Genomic DNA, 22,010 nt, shown 5'->3' with positions numbered 1-22,010 from the left:
ATAATTGCACAAATGAGCAAATGTTCAGTAACACTTTGTCAATGTTACCATTACTAACGCGTGGTGTTCAGTAGGGGAAACTGGGTCTTTGGTTTTAGCTTCTTATGTAAGTGGCTGGAAGACAGACCAAGTCAGATGAATGGGTGTTGACTGCCGAGGTTGATTTGAAAGGAACAAAACTGATTTGAATATTCTAAAGCCTAGCTAAAGGTGATGATGCAATGGAATTCAGTGTCCTTTTCTTTCAGATTGTATGCATTATGATATGTGGCAACAAGTCAGTTAAGTAACTTTGTTATTTTGATTAGTTCCTAATTCAGAAGATGACTGGGTCAGTCAAGCCAACTATTCAATTACTTATTTACATTCTTCAAGAATGGGAATGTTTAGATGGCTTCTGAGACAAATTGCCTGATACTTTACAAGGAGAAATCAAGGGAAATCAGGAATGAGGAAGGTACAATGTAATGAGAAATTGGAGAATATACAGGTATATTAGACCCTTGACTATTTCTTTAGTTTTCAAAAAACTATTGGATACCTAGCATTCCAGAATATTGGACAACTGGACTTTTCTTTGTGACATGTACCACAATTTGACCCTGATGTAGATGGTTTCCACAAAACCTTTAAATACAGAAGAAGCCTACCCCATGAAAGATCATTCAACAATATCAACTCAAATACCACATAGAAAGCTTTTCTCCTACCACAAATATATTATCTATCCGCAGAAACACAAACAAACCTGCAAGTGCTATCAGGCAAAGAATGGCAGAAAGTGTAGTCACCTTTTTGGTTGACAGGCTCACGACATTACTAGAAGAAGAGGTGAAACTATTGTCAGGGATCCGAGAACAGGTCGAGGACTTGGTTGATGAATTGGAGCGCATCAAAGCCTTCTTAAGGGTAACTGATGCAAAGGAAGACAGCAATCCTCAGCTCAAAGTGTGGGTAAAACAAGTCAGAGATGTAGCTCATGAAATGGAGGATGCCCTTGATAAATTCAGGCTTTTCCATTCACACGATCACGGCCATGGATTCCGAGCTTCCCTTCATAAGCTTTCTTGCATCATCAAGAAATGGAAAGCTCACCATCAAATTTCTGATGATATTCAAAGAATAAACTCAAAAGTGAAAAGCCTCTCCGAGGGACATGAGAGATATACACTAGTTGACCAAGCTGGCTCCAGCTCTGCTCGGCTAGTTCAGCACCACAAATTTGGTCAAGGGGATTCCCTTTTACTGGAAGAGGCTGATCTTGTGGCAATTGGCGAGCGCAAAAAGCAACTGATTGAATTGCTTATGAAGGAAGACACTAGACGCCAGGTGGTTCCAGTACGGCAGGTGGTTCCAGTAGTTGGGATGGGTGGACTGGGGAAAACTACCTTGGTCAAGCAAGTCTACGAGGATCCAAAAGTTCAGAAACGTTTCAAGGTACATGCTTGGATCACTGTTTCTCGATCATTCAAGATAAGTCAGCTCCTAAGACACATGATCAATAAAATCTTCAAAGTTATCAGGAAACCAGTTCCTGAAGATGAAGAAGTTGAAACCATGGAGGACAACCAGCTAAGAAAGACGATTAAAAAGTTGCTGCAGAATAGTAGGTACCTGATTGTTCTGGATGATATATGGCATATACCCGACTGGGAGGCCATCAATCATGCAATGCCAAACAACAATCGTGGTAGTCGAGTAATGCTCACTACTCGCAATGTTAATGTAGCCTCTGCCTCTTGCTTGGGGAACCATGACATGTTCTACCGTTTAGAGCCCTTATCTCCGGAAGATTCATGGACTCTGTTCTGCAGGAAGACATTTCAAGGGACATGCCTTCCAAATTTGGAGGAAATTTGTCGATCCATCCTGATGAAATGCGGGGGACTGCCCCTTGCAATTGTGGCCATCAGCGCTGTACTAGCTTTAAAAGACAAGAGAAATGTGGATGATTGGGCTGCTGTTTCTGGCAGTATTGGAGCTGAAATAGAAGGAAATGATCAACTTGCCAACATGAAAAAATTGCTGTATCTCAGTTACAGTGATTTACCTTACCATCTGAAATCATGTTTCTTGTATCTGAGCATCTTTCCTGATCTCTACAAAATTGAGCATATGAGATTGATTCGGTTATGGTTAGCTGAAGGATTTGTTATTGGAAAAGAGGGAAGGACACCAGAAGAAGTTGCAGAGAGTTACCTTAGAGAGTTATTGGACAGAAGTTTGATTCAAGCAGCAGAAACATCAACTGATGGGAGAGTTAAATCATATCGCATCCATGATCTTTTACGGGAGATTGTCATTTTGAAGTCTAGAGAGCAAAACTTTGCAGCAATAGAGAAAGAGCACGGTACAATGTGGTCTGAGAAAGTTCGACGACTATCAATAGTTAACACACTGCAGAATGCACATCAAAAGAGGACACCGTCTCAACTTCGTTCTTTGCTCGTTTTTGGGGTAGAAGATTCACTTACTGATTTTCCCATACCAAAATTGTTTCCTACAGGTGTTCAGTTGCTTACAGTATTAGACTTACAAGGTGCACATCTGGATATGTTTCCAAGAGAGGTTGTCAAGCTTCTTCTTCTCAGGTATCTTAGCTTGAGGCATACAAAGGTGAAACAAATTCCAGGCTCCATCAAGAAGCTACAAAACCTAGAGACCTTGGATCTTAAACACTCGCAAGTTGTTGAATTACCTTCTGAGATTTTGAATCTCAAGCGACTTCGTCATCTCCTGGTGTATCGTTATGAGGTTGAGTCATATGCACGCTTCAATGCCAGAAAAGGAGTTAAGGTCCCTGCAGGAATATGTGGTTTGCAATTGCTCCAAAAGCTTTGCTTTATAGAGGCAAATCAAGACACTGGTGCTTTAATGGCAGAGCTCGGGAGAATGAACCAACTAAGGAGGTTAGGCATTTTCAAGTTGAGAAAAGAAGATGGGGTCACCTTATGTTCGTCCGTCCAAAATATGACCAATCTTCGCTCGTTCTCTGTATCTTCAACAGAGAAGGACAAGATAATTGACCTTAGCCACATTTCTCGTGCTCCTCCATTTCTTCAGCGACTATACTTGACAGGTCGTTTAGAAAAGTTACCACACTGGATTTCTTCTCTTCAAAACCTGGTCAGACTGTTTCTAAAATGGAGTCGGTTGAAGGAGGATCCTCTAGTACATCTTCAGGGTTTGCCAAACCTGGTACATCTTGAACTTCTGCAAGTTTATGATGGAGAAAGCTTGCATTTTGAGGCAGGAGGGTTTCCAAGTCTGAAGTTATTAGGTATTGATAAATTGGAAGAACTACAATCGGTAACCATAGAGAAGGGAGCAATGCCTTGTCTGGAAAAGTTAATTATCCAGCGGTGTAAATTGTTGAAGGTCCCATCTGGCATTGAACATTTAACCAATTTAAAGCTGCTTGAATTTTTCGATATGCCAGATGAATTGATCATGCCACTACATCCAGATGGTGGAGAAGATCATTGGAAAGTTGCTCATGTTCCAGCAGTTTATTATTCCTATTGGAGAGGTGGGGGTTGGGACGTCTATTCATTAGTCAATGAAGGGGAGAGTTTTAATTCGGGTACTTCTGCCGAGAGGAGGCTCGAACGTAATATTCTGTGGAAGGTGTAGTTTAGGGATCCGCTTATAAAGAACTGTAGAGAATCTTTCGCTGTAACTTCTAATTACTCAACTTCTAGCGCTGCAAGGATATGAGGTTTTCTACTTGCTTAGTTTGTAATTCTTCCTTTCTTTTAAGCCTTGGTAATAATTCTCCAGTATGTAGGTGTAACTAATGTAGAGAGCAAAGTTTTCTTCTTCTCTTTAGAGCGTCTGGGTAACATTGTTTTTGGAGGTTGTAGGTACATGAGGTTTTACTGAAGAGAATCCCATTCATAGTGTCCCTTTTAGCTTCAACCCTTATCTCCTCATCTAGTGGACAGATTTTGTGAAACTGTTGAGAAACCGGTGTTAGGATCATACCCTGTTCCCAACAATTAGCATTTCTAGAATTCGATATACCAAACAGTTTCTCAACTCCACTGAAACTACCAAATGACAGAAGACACTTCATTTTGACCAGGCTCCTGAAACGTGGGTTCCTGATGTTGTAGAGAACCCTAAATTGGGCAGGCAACATCAAATCCTCATACACGGGTTCCTGATGTTTGTGTTTAAGTATTGATATACACATATCAATGACACATCGCCAGTACATTCAAAGAACAGAGAAAATGGTCTCTGACACATCTTTCAGCGTTGAAAGTTTCATAATGATATTACAATCTAAATCTATGAGAAACAGAAGGAAACTGAAATGACAAACACCAGAGCTCACATTGCTAGAGTTGTTCTTAAGGTTTCATACTGTGATGACGCAATCACAATATTTTCAATACTAGACGCAATCACAATATTTTCAATACTAGCTGGATAAATATCATAATCAATGAATGATTAGATGATCATCATCCCAAGTTCCCAACTTTTTAAAGTTTTTGTTTACATGCAACTTTGTGTTAGGTTTATCGGAATTAAGTAATGCCCTCATCTATCTGCGTTCTGCACAAGTATTCAGGCTTTCCGTATCAGTATGTATCAAATCACTCAATATAGAGAATATACCTTTGTTGTCTAAACAACAATAAGAAATACAAAAAAAAGAAAAAACAGGTGTTGGACTATCAATAAAGTCGCTTCATAGGGCTGTCAATTCTGACACGACCCGATAACACGACTCGAAACCCGCACGAAATAAAGCGGGTTGAACCCGCACGATTAAAAAGCGGGTCGGCGGTGGGTCAACCCGCCATGACCCATTTAATAAATGGGTCGGCCACGGGTCAACCCGCCAACACGAAGTGAACCCGTATAATCCAATTATGTTGTACTTCTTCTTGAAATTTTGGACGTTTGGAGTATTTGATCATAGGATTAAACAATTTGAAATATTTTGCTTTATTATTATTAGATTTAATTATTTATGAATTATATATAATTATTTATATTCTTTATCTTGTGGAGTTTTTAGCGAATTTAATCAATTTATGCATTTTTTTAGTTAAATGGGTCGTATTGTTAACATTTAAATGGGTCATTTTGTCTAACACTACACGACCTATTTATTAAATGGGTTAAGCGGGTTGGAAACGGGTAACCCGTTTAATAAATAGGTTGGGTTTGGGTTTAAATTTTTGACACGATTATTAAATGGGTTGGGTTTGGGTTTGTCTCTTGAGACACGACAAATACCTTGACCCGACACGAACCCAACCCGACACGACCCATTGACAGCCCTAAATGCGTAGGACGTTTCGTTTGAGAGAAACTCACATTCAGGGCTGATAATCCAACAGTATCGGGGCTCTTGAGCTGATCAAGCTGTTTCCTTCCGCGGCGAACCAAGTACTCAATGTAAAGAAAATTCTTGCGGTCTACATTCTTGGCATTGTGGCGGAACTCATTCGACACAAGTGACTCAATCTTGTGTTGATCTTCAGCAGATTTTAAACGAGCTGCCCGCAAGAACCCTCTGTATAGACTAAGTACTTGTCTCTGCATTCCGGAAAGCCTTGGCCCACTGGAGGCTCCCATTTCACCGTCTTCTTATGTTCCGCACCAGATTCAATTCTGAAGAGAGTATACAAATCTGCAGCAAATGCAACACAAATTAGTACCTTTCTTAGACCCAAACCCAATAATACAAAATTAAGATAGAATTCAAATTCTTAGAGAATTTCTAGACGGTATTAGATTTTGCAAAATGGGATAAACATAGCAATAATATCATCTTTTGAATCGTGCATTCCCACAGAGGACATTTCTCATACACATGGTGGGCATTGCAGAAAATGTGGGTGTTAGCTATTCCTCTTCCAGATACATTTTGTGGAAGTGACCACCCAATGAAATTGATATGTAGATGCAATGAGGAAAGGAAATAGATTCTTTGGAATAATAATTGAAGAATTCCAGGCAAGATTAAGATTGAAAAATATGAATAAAGTGGAGCAACGAAACAGAGAAGAAGTAATTAACCTTGGTTAATCACAAGAACTGAAGATGGGCTCCAATTTGGTATGTCAGACTTGAATCGACTGGGAAAGCAGCCGCACCGGTTTCGAAACGATTGGCCGTCAAATCTCTCTCTCTCTCTGCTCTATGTTGTAACTAATTTTTGAATTTCCGAATTATAATATCTGACGTATAAACAGAGTAAAAATCATTTATAACCCTTGTTCATTGTGTTATCATCCAATACTATTATGTGGTATTCGGGACTACTATGTGTTCATGGTCTTCATTGCCCGAACAAAATTAAGAAAAATTGGATTAATCACGGAACAAGATTTCACAGACCAATTAAATTGTCAAGAACCACATACACATGTTCATTCAAGACTAATATATAATGCTGCGTGATTCTCTGTCACTTTAAGAGCAAGTTCACCCGTTGGATATCACTGGGTTACTGACAGTCTGACACTGTTCATTGTGTTATCATCCAATAATTAGAAACCGCAAAGGCCCGGTCCAGCTCGTTCAATTTATAATAAGTCTGGTTTCCATTTATATGGGATATGATTGGTTAATTTTCGAGTGTATAGTCTTAGTATAGACTTGAGCACACAGGATAAGCCAATCTTAACGGTAAACTAAAACCCCCAATTCTCAATCCTTCTCCTTCAGACCTTCAGTACTTGAGCTCAGTCAGTCACTACTCAATTACTCATCACTCACTCGAGAACCCTAGATCACCAAATCAAGTCTTAATCTCATCAATTCAACACATTACCATCACCATCACCGATTCCCAAATTCTAAAAGTTTTCAAACCATCAATTTCAGTTCATCACCATCTTGCAGCTTGAAGAAGCTGATGGCTTGAGGGAAGAAAATAGCTCGACCTCGACCAGATGCTTCTGGTCTTGAGGATTCTTCAACAGCCACATCACCTTCTTTTCATGCACTACTCAAAGCTGCAAGCCAACCCGAAACTGCAAATCCAACTCTTGAACAAGCTGCAAGTCAACCTGCTACAAGTCAACCTTCTGGAAGTGAAACTGCTGCATCTGTAGGTGAAGCTCCTTCTTAAAAATCAGGTATAAAACTTAGCTTTGTTTGGGAGCATTATAAAGAGTATGATAAGATTGAAGATGCTAAAGATGCTGAGGGAAAAGTCATTCAGATAGTTCATAAGAGAGCTCATTGCATCTACTGTCCTAGGGGAAAGGTTGGTGATTTTGTTGTTGATAGTTCTAAGAATGGCACTTCTAGTATGATTAGGCACATAAACCAGAATTGTAGATATTATCCTCCTAATATGGATAAGTCACAGAAAAATCCTGTTGGTGATAAAAGGACAACAAACTGACCATGGTAACTTATAACCAAAATGATTATTTAGAAGCTTGTGTAGAGATGATTGTAATTGATGAGCTTCCTTTTAGTTTTGTGGAGAAGAAAGGCTTTAACAGATTTTGTGTTAAAGTCTATCCTCTTTTTTATGTTCCATCTAGAAGGAAATTGTGTAGATCATTTCTAAGTATGTATGACACTTCAAAGAAGGATTTGAAGAAGGCTTTGAGGAAGTATAGGTTGAGTCTAACCATCGATACTTGGACTAGTGTTCAAAATGTCAATTACATGGTGCTTATTGCCCATTTCATTGACATTGATTGGAAAATGCACAAGAGAGTTATTAATTTCTATGTGATTCAAAATCATCAAGGTTCAACAATAGGGAAGCTCATTGAGTCATGTTTAGTGCAGTGGGGAATTGAGAAAGTCATGTGCATTACAGTTGATAATGCCTCTACAAACAAGTCTGCTTTAGAGTGGAATATTGTGTCTAAAATGAACAAGTCTGCATCATATCAGCAGATTTTGAGTGGCAAATACATGCATGTGAGATGCATTGCTCACATCACTAACTTAATAGTGGGGCAAGACTTAAAGAGGTTGCAAAAGTCTGTGTTAGCAATTAGGAATGCAGAGAAGTTTGTGAGATCTTCTCCAAACAGATTGGACATTTTAAAGAAGATTGTAGAGAGAGAGAGAAGCTTCCTTGTAAGGGACTTGTGTGTTTGGATGTCCCAACTAGGTGGAACAGCACCTATCTAATGATGGAAGCAGCTTTGAAGTTCAAGAAAGCATTTACAGTGATGCCTGAAGATGAAGATAGCAATTTTGCAAACTACTTCAAGGAACCAGATGAAGAATATGATGAAGATGGAAATCTTGTACCAAGAAAGAATAAGAGAAATAGGGTTGGACCTCCAGAAGTGAAAGATTGGGAGAATGTTGCGACGTTTGTGGAGTTTCTGAGAGTGTTCTATGATGTCACATTGAGGGTTAGTACATCATTGCATCCTACTTGCACACAACTTTCCATGATGTGATTACCATGGAAAAGAACATAGATAGCATGTTTTTGGCACCTGAGATGGCTACTGGATCAGAAACTGAGAAAATTTTGATGGATATGGCAGCCAATATGAGATCTAGATGGTTCAAGTACTATGGTTTATTTCATGAAATCAATCACATGGTCATCATTGGCTAGTATTAGATGCAAGGTTCAAGTTGAAGAATGTGACTCACATCATTCAAACTGAAGGTTTGGATGATGATGATGGGGTGTAGAGAAGAACTTTGGAAATTAAAACCCTTCTACTTGCTCTCTATGATCAGGTATTACACTTGTTCCATTGTTTGAATTTCAATTGCTTACTTGGTTTCAAATATATATTAATTTCTGTCTTTTTTGTCTTAGTATGTAATTGTTGTAGATGGAGGTAGACACCTGTAAATAGGTCTGGGATTTTCAAACCGGGAACTTGTAGAAACGGCCCGAACCGCCCCGAAACTCCCGGTTCAATTCAGTGTCTTGTTTTAAAAGAGGTGTTTTTGTGAAAACCCGAACCGTTTCCCGTCTTCTGGTTCGGTTCCAATTTCTGAAATCTCTAACTGCTAGGAACCGGGAGAAACCGAGGTACTAGGCTTCCGTATATATGGACCTATATTTTGGAAGCCCACTAGCCCAGTTTTGGTAACCAAAAGACCAAAAAAAAAAAAAAAAAAACCCGACCTGCGACTCATTCTCTACCAAACTGACCTAGCCCTGCTTTAGTTAGCTGACTTTACTCTTCTTTAGCTCTTCTTCAGTTCGTTCGTCACTTCATTGAAGATTGAGATGCCCAGTTCATTCGAAAAGCCAATTTCTTCCATTCGAAAAGCCAATTTCTTCCATTCGAAAAGCCCGAAAGTGATAAACCCGCAGTTCATCTTCTTATCTTCATCCCCAATCGGCGATTCCCAATTCAAATTTTAGAAGGAGATGGCTTCGAATCCTTCAATTCCGTCTATTCCTTTGAATTCAAGTAGTCATTCTCAATCTGGGAATGAGATTGTACCTGTTGCAGTGGCACAACAAGGAGATGAGGAAGTTGAGTCTCACGATCCCAACATATCAAAGAAGGGTATTGTGAAGAGAAAGAGGGCACCGTCACAGAAACAACAGAAACCTCCTTGAAGCTAGGTTTGGGAGCATTTCACCAAGGAGGAGCACCCACTTATGGGGATTGTTGACGGAGTTGAGTAGCAGGTTGGGCACACCACAAGAGCACAGTGTAAGTATTGTCCAACTCACCTTGCATGTAATTAGACTAGTAATGGAACTAGTTCTCTGATAAAACACATTGAAGTTATATGCAAGAAAGATCCGGGTAGAAATCAGTTGGCAGGTCAAACTCAGATTGTAGGTGATGATTTGGATGATGCTATAACTGCTAGGCACTGGACTCAGGAAGGTTGCATTCAAGCTGCTACCGTTATGATAGTCATGGATGAAATGGCATTTAGTGCCATAGAAAGACCGGGGTTTAGGTATTTCTGTAAGGTGGCTATTCCAAAATTCCATGTAGGAAAGTGATTGTGAAAAATTTTCTGAAAGTGTATGAGACAAAGAAGGAATTGAGCTCTCATTGTGTGTATTTGACAACCGATACTTGGACATCGGTTCAGAACATTAACTATATGGTTTTAACTGCCAATTTCATAGATAATGGGTAGAAATTGCACAAAAGAGTTATCAATTTCTGTGTGATCCCAAATCATCAGGGAATTACAATAGGAAAGATTTTGGAGTCGTGTTTGAAGGCTTGGTCTATTGAGAGGGTATTAACTATTTCTGTGGATAATGCTTCTACAAATAAGCATGCAATATACTACATTAGGAGAAAAATGAACAGTTGGGAAAATGGAATTAATTTGGAGGGTAAATTTCTGCATGTCAGGTATCTAGCAGACATCATCAACCTTATTGTGAGGTCTGCATTACATTTATTGGACAAATCTGTTGGTAGTATGACTAGTATCCGAAATGCAATTAGATATGTTCGAAGTAACTCATCAAGGTTGGATGCATTCAAGGCTTGTTGTGAAAAGGAGGATGTTGAATCGAAGAAGATTTGTGTGTTGGATGTTCCAACAAGGTGGAATTCCACCTACATTATGTTGGATACAGCGTTAGGGGTTAGGAAGGCATTTGATAGGCTGCAAGATGATGAGGATGTGAAGTACACGAGTTACTTTGATGATGAAGAAAAGAGTTGGTTGAGGAGGATGGTGATGAACTGAATGATTTCAGTGTGTCTTTGTCTCAAATTAGGAGCAAGACATCTCGTAAGAGAGTTGGACCACCTAATCAGCATGATTGGGCAAAGGCAATGTTTAGGTTCATTTTTGAGTACCTATGCAGCTTTGCACTTTAGAGTGTTTAGGTTCATTTTTGAGATTGTTTGGTGGCTTGCAGCTTTGAACTTTGCAGTTTGCACTTAAACTAATTAAGTATGCAGCTTTGCACTTAAATATTGCACTTCAATGAATATTGCTTGTGTTTTGGAAGAATACTGATAATGTCTTGCTGTGTTTTGCTGTATTTTGGCATCTTGGTGTGCAAAGAGTTTTGGCATGTTGTGTATTGGTAATGACACTATGCCAAAAAAGCTATCAGACGACAGAGGAGGTCTATCGTCTGATCAAAAAAATTTTGTTATCTAGTACGGTGCCGTCTCTTGATTGTATTAGACGACAGATCTCCTCTGTCGTCTGATTTTTCAGATGACATAAGGTTTTCAAGTCGTCTGTTGTCTGATGAAACCCAAACATTTGTTAGATGAATTCAAACGACAGTTATCTATTGTTTGTAATGACTTACAATAACAGTTTGCTGTTGTTTGTTTTGTATTCTAATAACAGTTAACTGTTAGTTAAAGTACCATCACAAGACAATTATTTGTTATTGTACACTCATTTAGGATACAATTATATGTCGTTGTTTTTGTTGTGAGTCAACGAAAATTTATATATTTTTGTCTTGTTTTTATTGTATGGCCACAATTTTCTGTTGTTTGAGTGTGAAAATAATTAACAGTTAAACTACCAACACTAGACAATTATTTGTTGTTGTACATTCATTTAGTATACAATTATATGTCGTTATTTTTGTTTGGAGTCAATGAAAGTTTATATATTTGTCTTTCTTTATATTGTAAGGCCACAATTTTCTGTTGTTTGAGTGGAAAAATAACAAAAGATTTTTCCTGAATTCTGTTGTTCTGAAGTAGCTCAACAACATATTTTGTCTTTGATTTAGTGGTTGCATAATATTGCAGATGTCACATCTGTATTTCTATTAGGATGTAATCTGGAAACTACACAAATGACATATATTATTGAATCTGTCATTACAACCAACGAATACATCCATAATTTTTCAGCTCAATAAACTCATAAGGCAAAAAACTACTATCTAGAGCAACTAAGTTAGCCAATTATGTAACAGCCCTAAATCCTCCAGAGATATCAGCTAATTGAGGCATCAAAATTTTGAAGAGAAGACAGTCCATGTTCCATATAATTCTTTCAATCTACAGACAACACAAATACAGAAATTTAGCAAAGATGACATATTTCAAGGGCGAAACTTAGTACAGAACCACATATCACATTACAATTGCCTCATGCTCAGAACAAGGATTGATACTTGTTTACATTATAACTATAGACATTCAATTGACAAAGCTAATTGTGTGCACTAGAAAAGATAATTTGCTAAGGATATCATACTTAAGAAAAGAAACAAAAATACCACGAAGCGCAAAACCACAACCCAACTACCAAAAGCAATGCAACAAGCTTGCAAGCTGGAAATAATTTCTAATAGTTGTCTATACAACAATATTTCACAGCAATTCTCAATCAGACCACTTCTCTGCTGGAAATAATATACAATCCTCTCAATAAAAGTGCAAGTGTACTGAAGCAAATTAAAAGATGGAACTGCTAACTCCTTAATCTGATACCACGTACATCCCATTTGGAGAAAACTTTGCTTTGTAAGTCATAGACATATATAGGAGGTTCCAAAAGCAATTCTAGAGATTAACACAGTACCTCGAACGCTATTGCATTTTTCAGTTTCTTCAAGATGACTTCTTTTAATTTCTTCAACACTCCTAGACATCATAAAAAGAATTACAAAAGGATTGTATATACATGTCGAATTGTTAGAGTAGACATTACAAAAATATGCAGACTATGCCAGAGTAGCATGAAAGTCTGATAAATTGCTGGAATGAGTTGATTAATCACTTTCTCCATAACTTTGTAGTCCTACTTATATCAAATAGTCTAATAAATTGCTGGAAGGAGTTGATTGACTTCATGTTCTTGCAAATAAACAATGTAGTCAGAATCTTCCCCCCCATAAGTTGGTTTCCTTGCTCTATTAGACCTTCTTAATTGGGGATTTATATTTTGGTGTTGTTATGTAGGCTGATCTTGAGGTTCTACAGGCTGTGGTTGATCAGTTAAGGGCTCAGGATTAGCTTGATCATCTGCAAAATGAATTTCTTGATCAACAAATTGATCTTGTGCATTTTGAGTTTTTGGAACACTAATGGCTGCCTGTGTATCATGAACTATAGGCAATATACTTTCAGTATGCTCATTATCCACAATTTCTTCAAATTCTGAAGATAAATGCTCAAAACTTGTATTGTGAATTTTCTCATCCAAGAAGTTTACTTGATGTGTTTCAAAAATTCTTGGTGAGTGTTGAGCTTCATAAAGCTTATAACCCTTAGATTTTTCAGGGTAGCCTATAAAATAGCAACTTACTGACAGGACCCGCCCCGGATTTCACCCTGAAATCCGAAGTGGCCCTGCGGGGTCCACCTTAGAAGAAATTCTTCCAAAAATTTGGCAGAACTTCCCCTAAAATGAACTACCCAAAACCTGTAGAAAGAAAATTTACACTCCTAAATCAACCCATCCTTATCCTCCTGGAGCCACCTGCTCCCCAAACCACAACTCCAATTTCACAAATAACTGTCTCAACCCACATTATAAGATTAATTTCACAAGTTATCAGAGCAATACTATTCCATTAGGTAACAAAGATCACAGAAATAGAATGAGTAAGCGGAAGCAATGCTGTTGGCTATGCCTCGACTCCATGTACGCCCGACCTCATCTAATTTCGCCTGCAAACTGGGCATTTGAAAACCGAAGGGCCCAGGAAAAAGTATGTAAAAAAGTTAGCGTGAGTGGACAAAAATAAATAAATAATTTTTAAACCAAATGGATTTTATACTTTCCCACATTTATTTCTTTAAAAATTCCCGATGCATGCAGTGATTAACGAAAATAAAAGAAGAGGAGTTCCACTCATGAAAACTGACTAGCCCCGCTAGTCACATACGATTTAAAAGAAAAAGTTGGAACTCTGATACTCAAGGAAAATAAGACCAGCCCCGCTGGTTAAACGAAAATCGAGCTAGCCCCGCTAGCTTAAGTAGTAAAGTGAGTAGGGGAAGGCGATAGCCATATGAGTGGGCCTCCCAGGCTCGGGTGATAGCCTCCCAGGCTAAAATACTCTCATTACTCCCGTAATATACCCTTACGCCACTAAGTGTAGCGATAGGATACCGGGCTACAGAATTACTGTCACAGAGACAGTAACTTGCGCCACAAAGGCGGAGGGCTACGGTGATCCCATCACCGCGCCACAAAGGCGGAAAATCAATGCTAGCAATGATAAGTCACCCAAAGTATGGCAAAAGAAACCCGAAAACCAAGTAAATCCATAAGTACATAAAGCTTCCCCATCTCTCGTAAATGAATTTCCAACGACGTGTCCCACACGCCAAGATAATCTCAAGTTCAAAATAAATAGGAGATAAATAAATATAAAGATTTACTCCATCGAAATCTCATTTTGAAAATCTCATAAAAATCTCAAATCGCCGAATATAAATATAATATAAATAGTATAAATCCGGAAATCACATCGGAAATAAATAAATAAAAGAAAATAAGCATAATCCAATGACGTGACCCCGCACGCCATAAAACCTTCAAATAATCAATTATCCAAAACCATTCCTGAAGTTAACCATATGCTCGGGAAATTAATACGATAAACAAATTATAACCTCGGAACCAATTAAATAAAAGCATGCATCATTCTTTGAAAAATAAAAGTCCACTCACAGTACTATTCCGACGATCACGCATTCGTGTTCCGTCATCGAGCAATGGCTCGGTACGTCGTCCTGTACACAATTATATTCCGTGAATAATTCTTCCATAATTTAATACAATTCCTAAAATCAATTCCTCATAATTTCACCTCCCAATTCTCCTCGGATTTAGCCCAAATTATACCACTAATACCAATTCGTTAATTTAAAGGTTCCAAGGCAGAACCGAGAGATATCCGACGGTCGGATTCTCGTAATTCGATAATCGAAACCCTAAACTTCAAAAATTCATAATTAATTTCAAGTTTCTCCAAAAATTACCAAACTTCACATACAAGCTCTACACAATTTATAGGATTTAATGGGCTAAAAACCGGAATTAAAACACTGCCCTACACGCCTCCACGCGCCACCAACAGTGGCAGCGCGTGGGCCCCACGCGCCGGCGGCAACCACCTCCGATGGCCACCAAAATTTGGCAGCACCATCTACTCAACAAACCCAACCTCTTTCTCAACTACAACAAGTTCCAATTTTACTTGAAAGAGCTCCAATTTGGCCTGTGAAAATTTTCCATAAATTCCAAGAACCCTAGAAATTGAAATTGTTAATTCGACCTCTACACTGCAAATTGAAATGAAAGACCTTAGGGGAAATGATCTATGTCAAAAACCGAACCTTCGACGCCAATTTGGTGGCCGGAGACTGCCGGAATCGGAAAATATCGGCGTTGACTCAAAACTGCTACAGTGACCATCCTCTTCTTCTCGTTGCTGCACCTTCCACAGTTCATATTAAGCTACAAAACTTCCAACGACATCTTATACGTCAAAATCCGTCGCCGGATGGAGGAGTTATGGCCGGAAGAAGGTGAAGAGGTCGGAGAGGAAGAGTGAATCGGGGAGAGAGAAGGGAGAGGGCTCGGTAAGTTTCCGAAACTTACCACAGTAACTCGGGTATTTATAGAAACTTACCATGAACAGTAATTTTAGTATTTTGGCCATAACTTTCGCATATGAACTCCGATTTTTACGTACCACATATGCATGCTCTCGGTTTAAAGTCCTCTACAACTTCCATGAAGAACATTTTCTCAAATTTTGACCCGACCAAAAAGTCATATTTTAGGGCCCCCTAAAAGTACTGAAACGACAGTAAAAGTGATGGTAAATGTCGTTTACCGTCCTAATGATTAGTAAATCAGTAAATTTAGGTTCGGGACGTAACACTTACAGTTTTAGGATCAAGCTTGTTAATGTTTGGATTGTAAATTCTAGCTTCTGCAGGGCATCCCCACACATGACAATGGTGGAGACTAGGCTTTCTGCCACACCATAACTCAATAGCAGTTTTCTCTATAGCTTTACTAGGTGTTCTATTGCAAACATAGTTTGCAGTCCCTAAAGCCTCTCCCCATAAAAACCTAGGTAGACCTGTTATGCACATCATGCTCCTAACCATATCCAAAATTGTCCTATTCTTTCTCTCAGCCACACCATTCTGTTGAGGATTATATGGTGTGGTATATTGAGCTTTAATGCCTTGTTCTTGCAGAAACAAGGCAAAAGGACCCTTCTGTTGCTCACTCTCTGTGTATTTTCCATAAAATTCACCACCTCTATCTGACCTAACAGTTTTGATTTTCTTTTCTAGTTGTTTTTCTACTTCAACCTTAAATATTTGAAAGGCTTTGAGTGCTTGAGATTTTTCTGAAAGTAGATAAACATAACAATATCTAGAAAAGTCATCGATGAAGGTTATGTAATACACATTTCCACAGATTGTTTGAGTTCTAAATGGACCACAAATGTCAGTATGTATGAGCTCTAAAAGTGCTTGGCTTCTGTATGCAGTCTTTTTCCTTAAGTTAGTTATCTTTCCCTTAAAACATTCAACACAATCTTGTAAATCAGAAAAGTCAAGTTCATTCAAGATATTGTTTTTAACCAAAATTTTCAATCTCTCTTTTGATATATGGCCAAGTCTTCTATGCCACAAATATGCAGACTTTTCATTGCATTTAGTTCTTTTAACACCAGTTAAAGTGTTACTCGATGTGTTATTATTTTCAACAAGAGAAATTTCTTGTTGACTGTGTGAACAATTTAACTGTAGGTAATCATTCAATATAACACTAGAACCAATTTGAACTGAATCTTTAGAAATAATGATTCCATTATTGTCAATAAGAAGTCTACATCCAGATTTAACCAAAAAAGAAACTGAAACTAAATTCCTTCTCATGGAAGGTACGTAATAAACATTATCCAAAACTAACAACTTTCCTAAACCAAGATCTAATTTTAAGGTTCCAATAGCTTTGACTGCCACTCTCATGCCATTGCCTACACACAGGTTCACTTCATCACTTCTTGGGACTCTCTTCCTTATGAATCCCTACAGAGAATTAGTAATATGTAAGGGGCTTCTTGAATCAATCCACCAAGTTTTTGGTTCAACATTAACTAAATTAATTTCTAAAGAAAACAGTGAGTTAGAAAAATTACCCTTTTTGATCAACCAATTCTTAAAGCCTGTGCAATATTTCTTCATGTGCCCTACTTTCTTATAGAAATAGCACTTGAACCTAAATGGTTTGTTGGCTTTGGCTACTCCCGAGGTAGATCCTTTGTAGATGGTTTTGGTAGGCTTGAGCTTAGACTGGTTTTGGTATTTCTTCTTAGGTTTCTCAACAAGGTTTTCTGAGGTGCTTGGCTCTTTTTCCTTCCTAATCATGTCCTCCTCATCGACACAAATCGCAATCAGCTCCTTGAGGCTCCATTTTTCCTTCTGAGCATTGTAGCTGGTCCTTAGTTGGCTAAAACTATTAGGCAAGGAATGCAGTGCAGTGTGCACTACATAATCATCAGTGACCCCCATGTTGAGGTCCCTTAGCTGAGCATTAATCTCGATAAGCTTCATGATATGCTCTCTCACTTTTACTGTTCCATTGTACTTAAGGTCGTTAAATTCCTTTGTCAGCCTAGCTGCCTTAGCTTCATCACTTTCCCGGTACATATCATGAATGGCATACAAAAAATCCATGGCTAGATCAGGTTCTTCTATACTACCCCTAACTATGTCTGACATGGTAGTCCTAATAACATTCTTTGCCATCTTATTAGCCTTATGCCACTCCTTAAAATATTTCTTCTCTTCATCTGAACTGTCACTAGTAAGCTTCTCAGGTTCATCCTCAGTTAAGCAAAGGTCCATGTTCTAGTTCATGGCGAGATAAAAATCTACTTGGTTTCTCCACTTTTTGTAGTTATAGCCAGTTAAGAGCTGAATGGTATTCAAGGTCACAGTAGGGATTCCTAAAGAGCAAAACAAAAGAAAGTTTTTGTGAGTTTTCCATCTGTAAGGTTCTTAAAATTTGAAGTTTTATGTTTTCTGCAACTTCAAGCAATATCAAAAACAACAATGCTACCAGAAAACAAAAAACAAAACACAAGCAATGTCACATATCATATAGCCCTTTAACCAAAATTGATATCATGCAACACTTTTGAGCAGAAGACATAATATTCTGAAGATTCCAAAACAACATGCCACATTTATTCAATCCAAGTTATCCAAAAGAACACAAATCACATCTTTAGACATAAATTTGAGTTCTAAGTATCCATATTTGAAAAGAATAAATATGCATATTGCTATCCGCATTCTAAAATCATACTGTACTACTTCTTTGGAAGCAAAATTATATGCACAATTTTAAAACACAAGATACAATTTTTCTGGTTTGTTAACTTAAGGTTGTCTGCAAGAATTAGTGAAGAGTGCTTTGTGCAATATGTTCACTCAAACCTACAGAAAACACAAACCACATTTAGCTTGAAAACTTGATTTTCTATCCGGATTAATAATCCTTATAAGAAACTACGCTCTTTGTACCTGTCAAAATTCAACAATGCCTAAAATTTTGGGAGTTTTCTGCATGCATTAATTGTTATATCAAGATTCTCAGATACAAAACATTGAAAATTCACATTAACCATGCATATCAAATCACAAACACAACAACACAGATATGCAAACACAATGTCGATTTCACAAGAACACAAAAAACATCTAAGAAATTTAAATTTCATCCGGTCACCATCTACTCTAGCCTATACGCACGCTGGGAATGCTACTAGGGTTCTTGTGCTCATCAATCGAAACTGAATTTTCCTGTAAAAAACCAACCTTTGCAAATTTCCCAATTTTGCTGCCAAAACATTCGCGGAAGCATGAATTCAAAAACCAGAGTGCAGCAAAAACATCCTTCTTGGCATCTTGATTCGACGGCATAAGGGTTTTGAATTCCCAGAAGGATGAAACATCCTTTGTGCTTCCGATTCCAAAACCCAGAAAACCCACTTAACTAAGATGACCGTTGTAAAAATAACGGTCACCTTCTTTAGTTTATGAAGGAACAAGTTTTCGGGCCGGGTATGGGATTGGATCAGCACATGCTGCGACATGAGCCTTGAAGGATTTTTTGAAGATGGCCAAAACGTGGCCGTTTTATTGCCAGGAAATTTTTTTTGTTTTTTTTGTTTGAAAACTTAAAACGATTTTTCATTGAAAATAACTGAAGAACAATTTTCATGAGCCTAAGCTCTGATACCAATTGTAAAACTAAATTACAAAACCAGCTCACACAATTACTTGTTCAACTTTACCAACAAAGGATCAAACACATACCATTGACGTCCAAGGTTGAAGCCATTGTTGCAGCTGCAGAAATAAGGATGAAGATGAGGTTGAGATCTTCTGCTATTAACCAACTTAAGCTTCTGAATGGGCAGAACACAATGCTTGTAAAATGGTGATGATAACAGGGACCCTAACCTCTTATTTATACAAGTTCAAGTCCTAAGAATCCTCCCATAAAGATTTTCCTTGAAGAACAAGACTTGTATCTTAGATTCCTAATGCATCACAGTTTAGGACTTTCTTGTAGTCTAATTAATGGATTCCTAATCCAATGCTAAATACACTATCACATTAGATATCTAGGTTGATTCTTTTCCAGATCCATGTTGTATTCGATTTAATGCTTGGATAGTTTCCTAGTTGCTCTAGGATAACTTGTGATGAGTCCACTTTTGATCTAACAGAGGGTGGCACCTCTGATAAGAATATTGATGAATTTGTATCCAAGTTGGCAATTGCTAAGCCAGCCATCGTTTGATTTAGGGTCCTTGACCAAAACCCTTAAAATGAGCCAAAGTTATCTCACTTACCCCAGCAACAAATTGTTATTCCCACTAACCCAATTTAAATTGAAGTGACTATTCTGCCCACTTTCTAATTAAACAACTATAGCTGCCGGTACTCTTTATCTCTCCTCCCTTCGATCTCTCTCTCCTCTTTGTGTCTCTCTCCAGACTCTCTCCCCTTCTCTCTCTATGAAACCAAAACACACACACACACACTCTCTCTCTCTCTCTTTCTCTCTCTCATCCCTCCGATACGTAGACCAGAGCCTATTTCGCTCACTGATCTCTCTCTCGTCTGAGTCCTGGAGTCCGAGACTTCGCAGCAGAAGTCTATGTGGCTCGGTGAGTCGATGAAAGTGATGGAGTGCTCGCAGTGGTTGATAGAGGAGCTCTTCATGGTGGTGGCCCGGCGCTGCTACTTGAGGAGGGAGTCCATGAAGCGGAGGCGGCCGGTGAGCTTGGGATGGATGATGCCTTTGACGAAGCCGGAGATAAGGTGGTCGTAGAGCATTCTCACCATTAATTCATGGGCTATGCTGGGTTGTGGAACTTGTGAGATAATGGTCATGATCGATCCAATTTTTGTTTGATAGGATGAAGATAAGGATGTGGTTTCGTGGAATGCTATGGTTACTGAGTTATTCTTAGATTGTTAGGTATGAGAATGCTATTAGTTTATTTGAAAAGATAAGGGAGTGGAAGATTGAGTTAAATGTTGTCAACTGGGTAACGGTGGCTTTGCATGGATATGTTTTGGTAAATGATTGCTTGTGGCTCAGAGTCACATGTTGTTAATAATGACATTTGTTTTAGTCTGCACTAGCTCTGCACATCAATTCTTTTGTTTTATTTTATTTTATAAGAAGCTATGCACATCAATCTTAAAATGAAGCTATAGCTTCTTCCAATTCCAATATTCTATGTTTCGTGCAACCTTGAACTAGTTATGAGCTTATTGGCCCTTCTTCATTTCTTTCTTCTTATTTAATTTTTTTTTGTTTTTGGGAAAGGTCATTTGATTTTTCTTCAAAGAGCTCAAATGATCAACTGGTCTTGTTGGAAGTTGTTGATTTATAGAGGCAATATACATCTATAAAAGGTCTATTGGGGGGCAATAGACTTTTTGAATTGATGTAATCTCCTCGTTTTTTTTCTTTAATAAAAAAAAAATGTCTATTGGAGGGCAATACAGGTCTGTTAAAGGTCTATTGGGGGCAATAGATGTTTTGAATTAATGTAATCTCCTTATTATTTTTCTGTAATCAAAGTTTTATTTGTCTAAATTTAGTGAGATTAGTTCTCATTCTAGCAACTGAAAGTCCTATTGGGGGGCAATAGACGTCTATTAGGGGGCAATACATAGCTGATAGTCATCTATTGGGGGGCAATACATGGCTGATAGTCGTCTATTGGGGGGCAATAGACATCTATTGCCTCTCTATTAGGGGGCAATAGATGTCTATTAGGGGCAAAAAAACTTTCCGGTGAGATTTTCAGCAAATTCCGGTGGGCAGCAGCAGGTGACCAGAATCCGGCGGCCGGTGATGGGAATCCGAAAAAAGTTGACCGGATTCCGGCGGCTGGCGGCCGGTGACCGGGCTCCCGCGAAGTCTCTCATTGTTTCTCTCTCTTCCATTTTTTTTCTCTCTCTCTAAGTAACAAAGGGGTGAGGGTAAAATGGTATTAAAAAAAATTAAAAAACAAAAAAAAAATCCTAATAGGGTATTATGGAAGAGGAAGACCTCCTTAGAGTGTTTTGGGTAAGAGGAAATTAAAAAAACTTAATGGGGTAAGTGAGAAAAAAATCTCTAAAAATGGTGTAAATAGACAAAAACCCTTTGATTTATTTTCACATGTGCAGTTGATCGGATCAGTGTACTGTTGTTTACTATGATATGAATTATAATAAGATAAACAATTATCATTCAAAAAATCATAGTGCTAGGATTCATAGACATCAATTATTGCTTACGTACTTGTGATCTATTATTTGTTGGACAAAATAAAAGCTTGGGTCCAAGGTTGATTGTGTTGTCTGTAAATCCATCTTTAATAACAATGCTGCGATCGCTATATATCAAAAGTAGAAAGCTAGCTAGGCAATTTTAATGCTGCAAAAGCAAAAGAATCGCAACCCAAAAATATCAAACCAATTAATTATCAAGGCAAGTGCGAGTTCATTGACCAGTTTTCTCAGTTATTTTGAGTTTTCGACGATCTATTATTGCGGTAAAAATGAAAAGCAATTAAC

The 22,010-nt window shown here is 38.2% G+C and overlaps 2 protein-coding genes across 3 annotated transcripts; one reads left to right on the top strand and one right to left on the bottom strand.

Moving 5' to 3' along the window:
- The first annotated feature begins 673 nt into the window (after nucleotides 1-673).
- Nucleotides 674-3,842, top strand: LOC112176998 (disease resistance protein RPM1). The gene has a single exon (XM_024315144.2). It carries the CDS (start codon nucleotides 772-774, stop codon nucleotides 3,631-3,633), a length of 2,862 nt encoding a protein of 953 aa, XP_024170912.1. The 5' UTR covers nucleotides 674-771; the 3' UTR covers nucleotides 3,634-3,842.
- Nucleotides 3,843-4,431: 589 nt separating this feature from the next.
- Nucleotides 4,432-6,349, bottom strand: LOC112177000 (succinate dehydrogenase assembly factor 1, mitochondrial). 2 transcript variants are annotated; one of them, XM_040511738.1, is made up of 3 exons: nucleotides 6,040-6,349; nucleotides 5,302-5,631; nucleotides 4,432-4,702 (listed from the first exon to the last, which is right to left on the bottom strand). In XM_040511738.1, exons 2-3 carry the CDS (start codon nucleotides 5,593-5,595, stop codon nucleotides 4,700-4,702), a joined length of 297 nt encoding a protein of 98 aa, XP_040367672.1. In that variant the 5' UTR covers nucleotides 5,596-5,631; nucleotides 6,040-6,349; the 3' UTR covers nucleotides 4,432-4,699. The 2 variants fall into 2 exon arrangements, with proteins under 2 accessions (XP_040367672.1, XP_040367671.1); XM_040511737.1 differs by having other exon boundaries at nucleotides 5,302-5,650; nucleotides 6,040-6,341.
- Between the last annotated feature and the right edge of the window lie 15,661 nt (nucleotides 6,350-22,010).

Source organism: Rosa chinensis, chromosome 7 (genome assembly GCF_002994745.2).
Source record: "Rosa chinensis cultivar Old Blush chromosome 7, RchiOBHm-V2, whole genome shotgun sequence".
Lineage (NCBI taxonomy): Eukaryota > Viridiplantae > Streptophyta > Magnoliopsida > Rosales > Rosaceae > Rosa > Rosa chinensis.
This window is presented reverse-complemented; position numbering and strand designations above follow the sequence as displayed.

What these genes read in the sequence shown, in the direction of transcription:
- LOC112177000 (XM_040511738.1), bottom strand. Translation starts at nt 5,595, where the DNA reads ATGGGAGCCTCCAGTGGGCCAAGGCTTTCCGGAATGCAGAGACAAGTA.
- LOC112176998 (XM_024315144.2), top strand. Translation starts at nt 772, where the DNA reads ATGGCAGAAAGTGTAGTCACCTTTTTGGTTGACAGGCTCACGACATTA.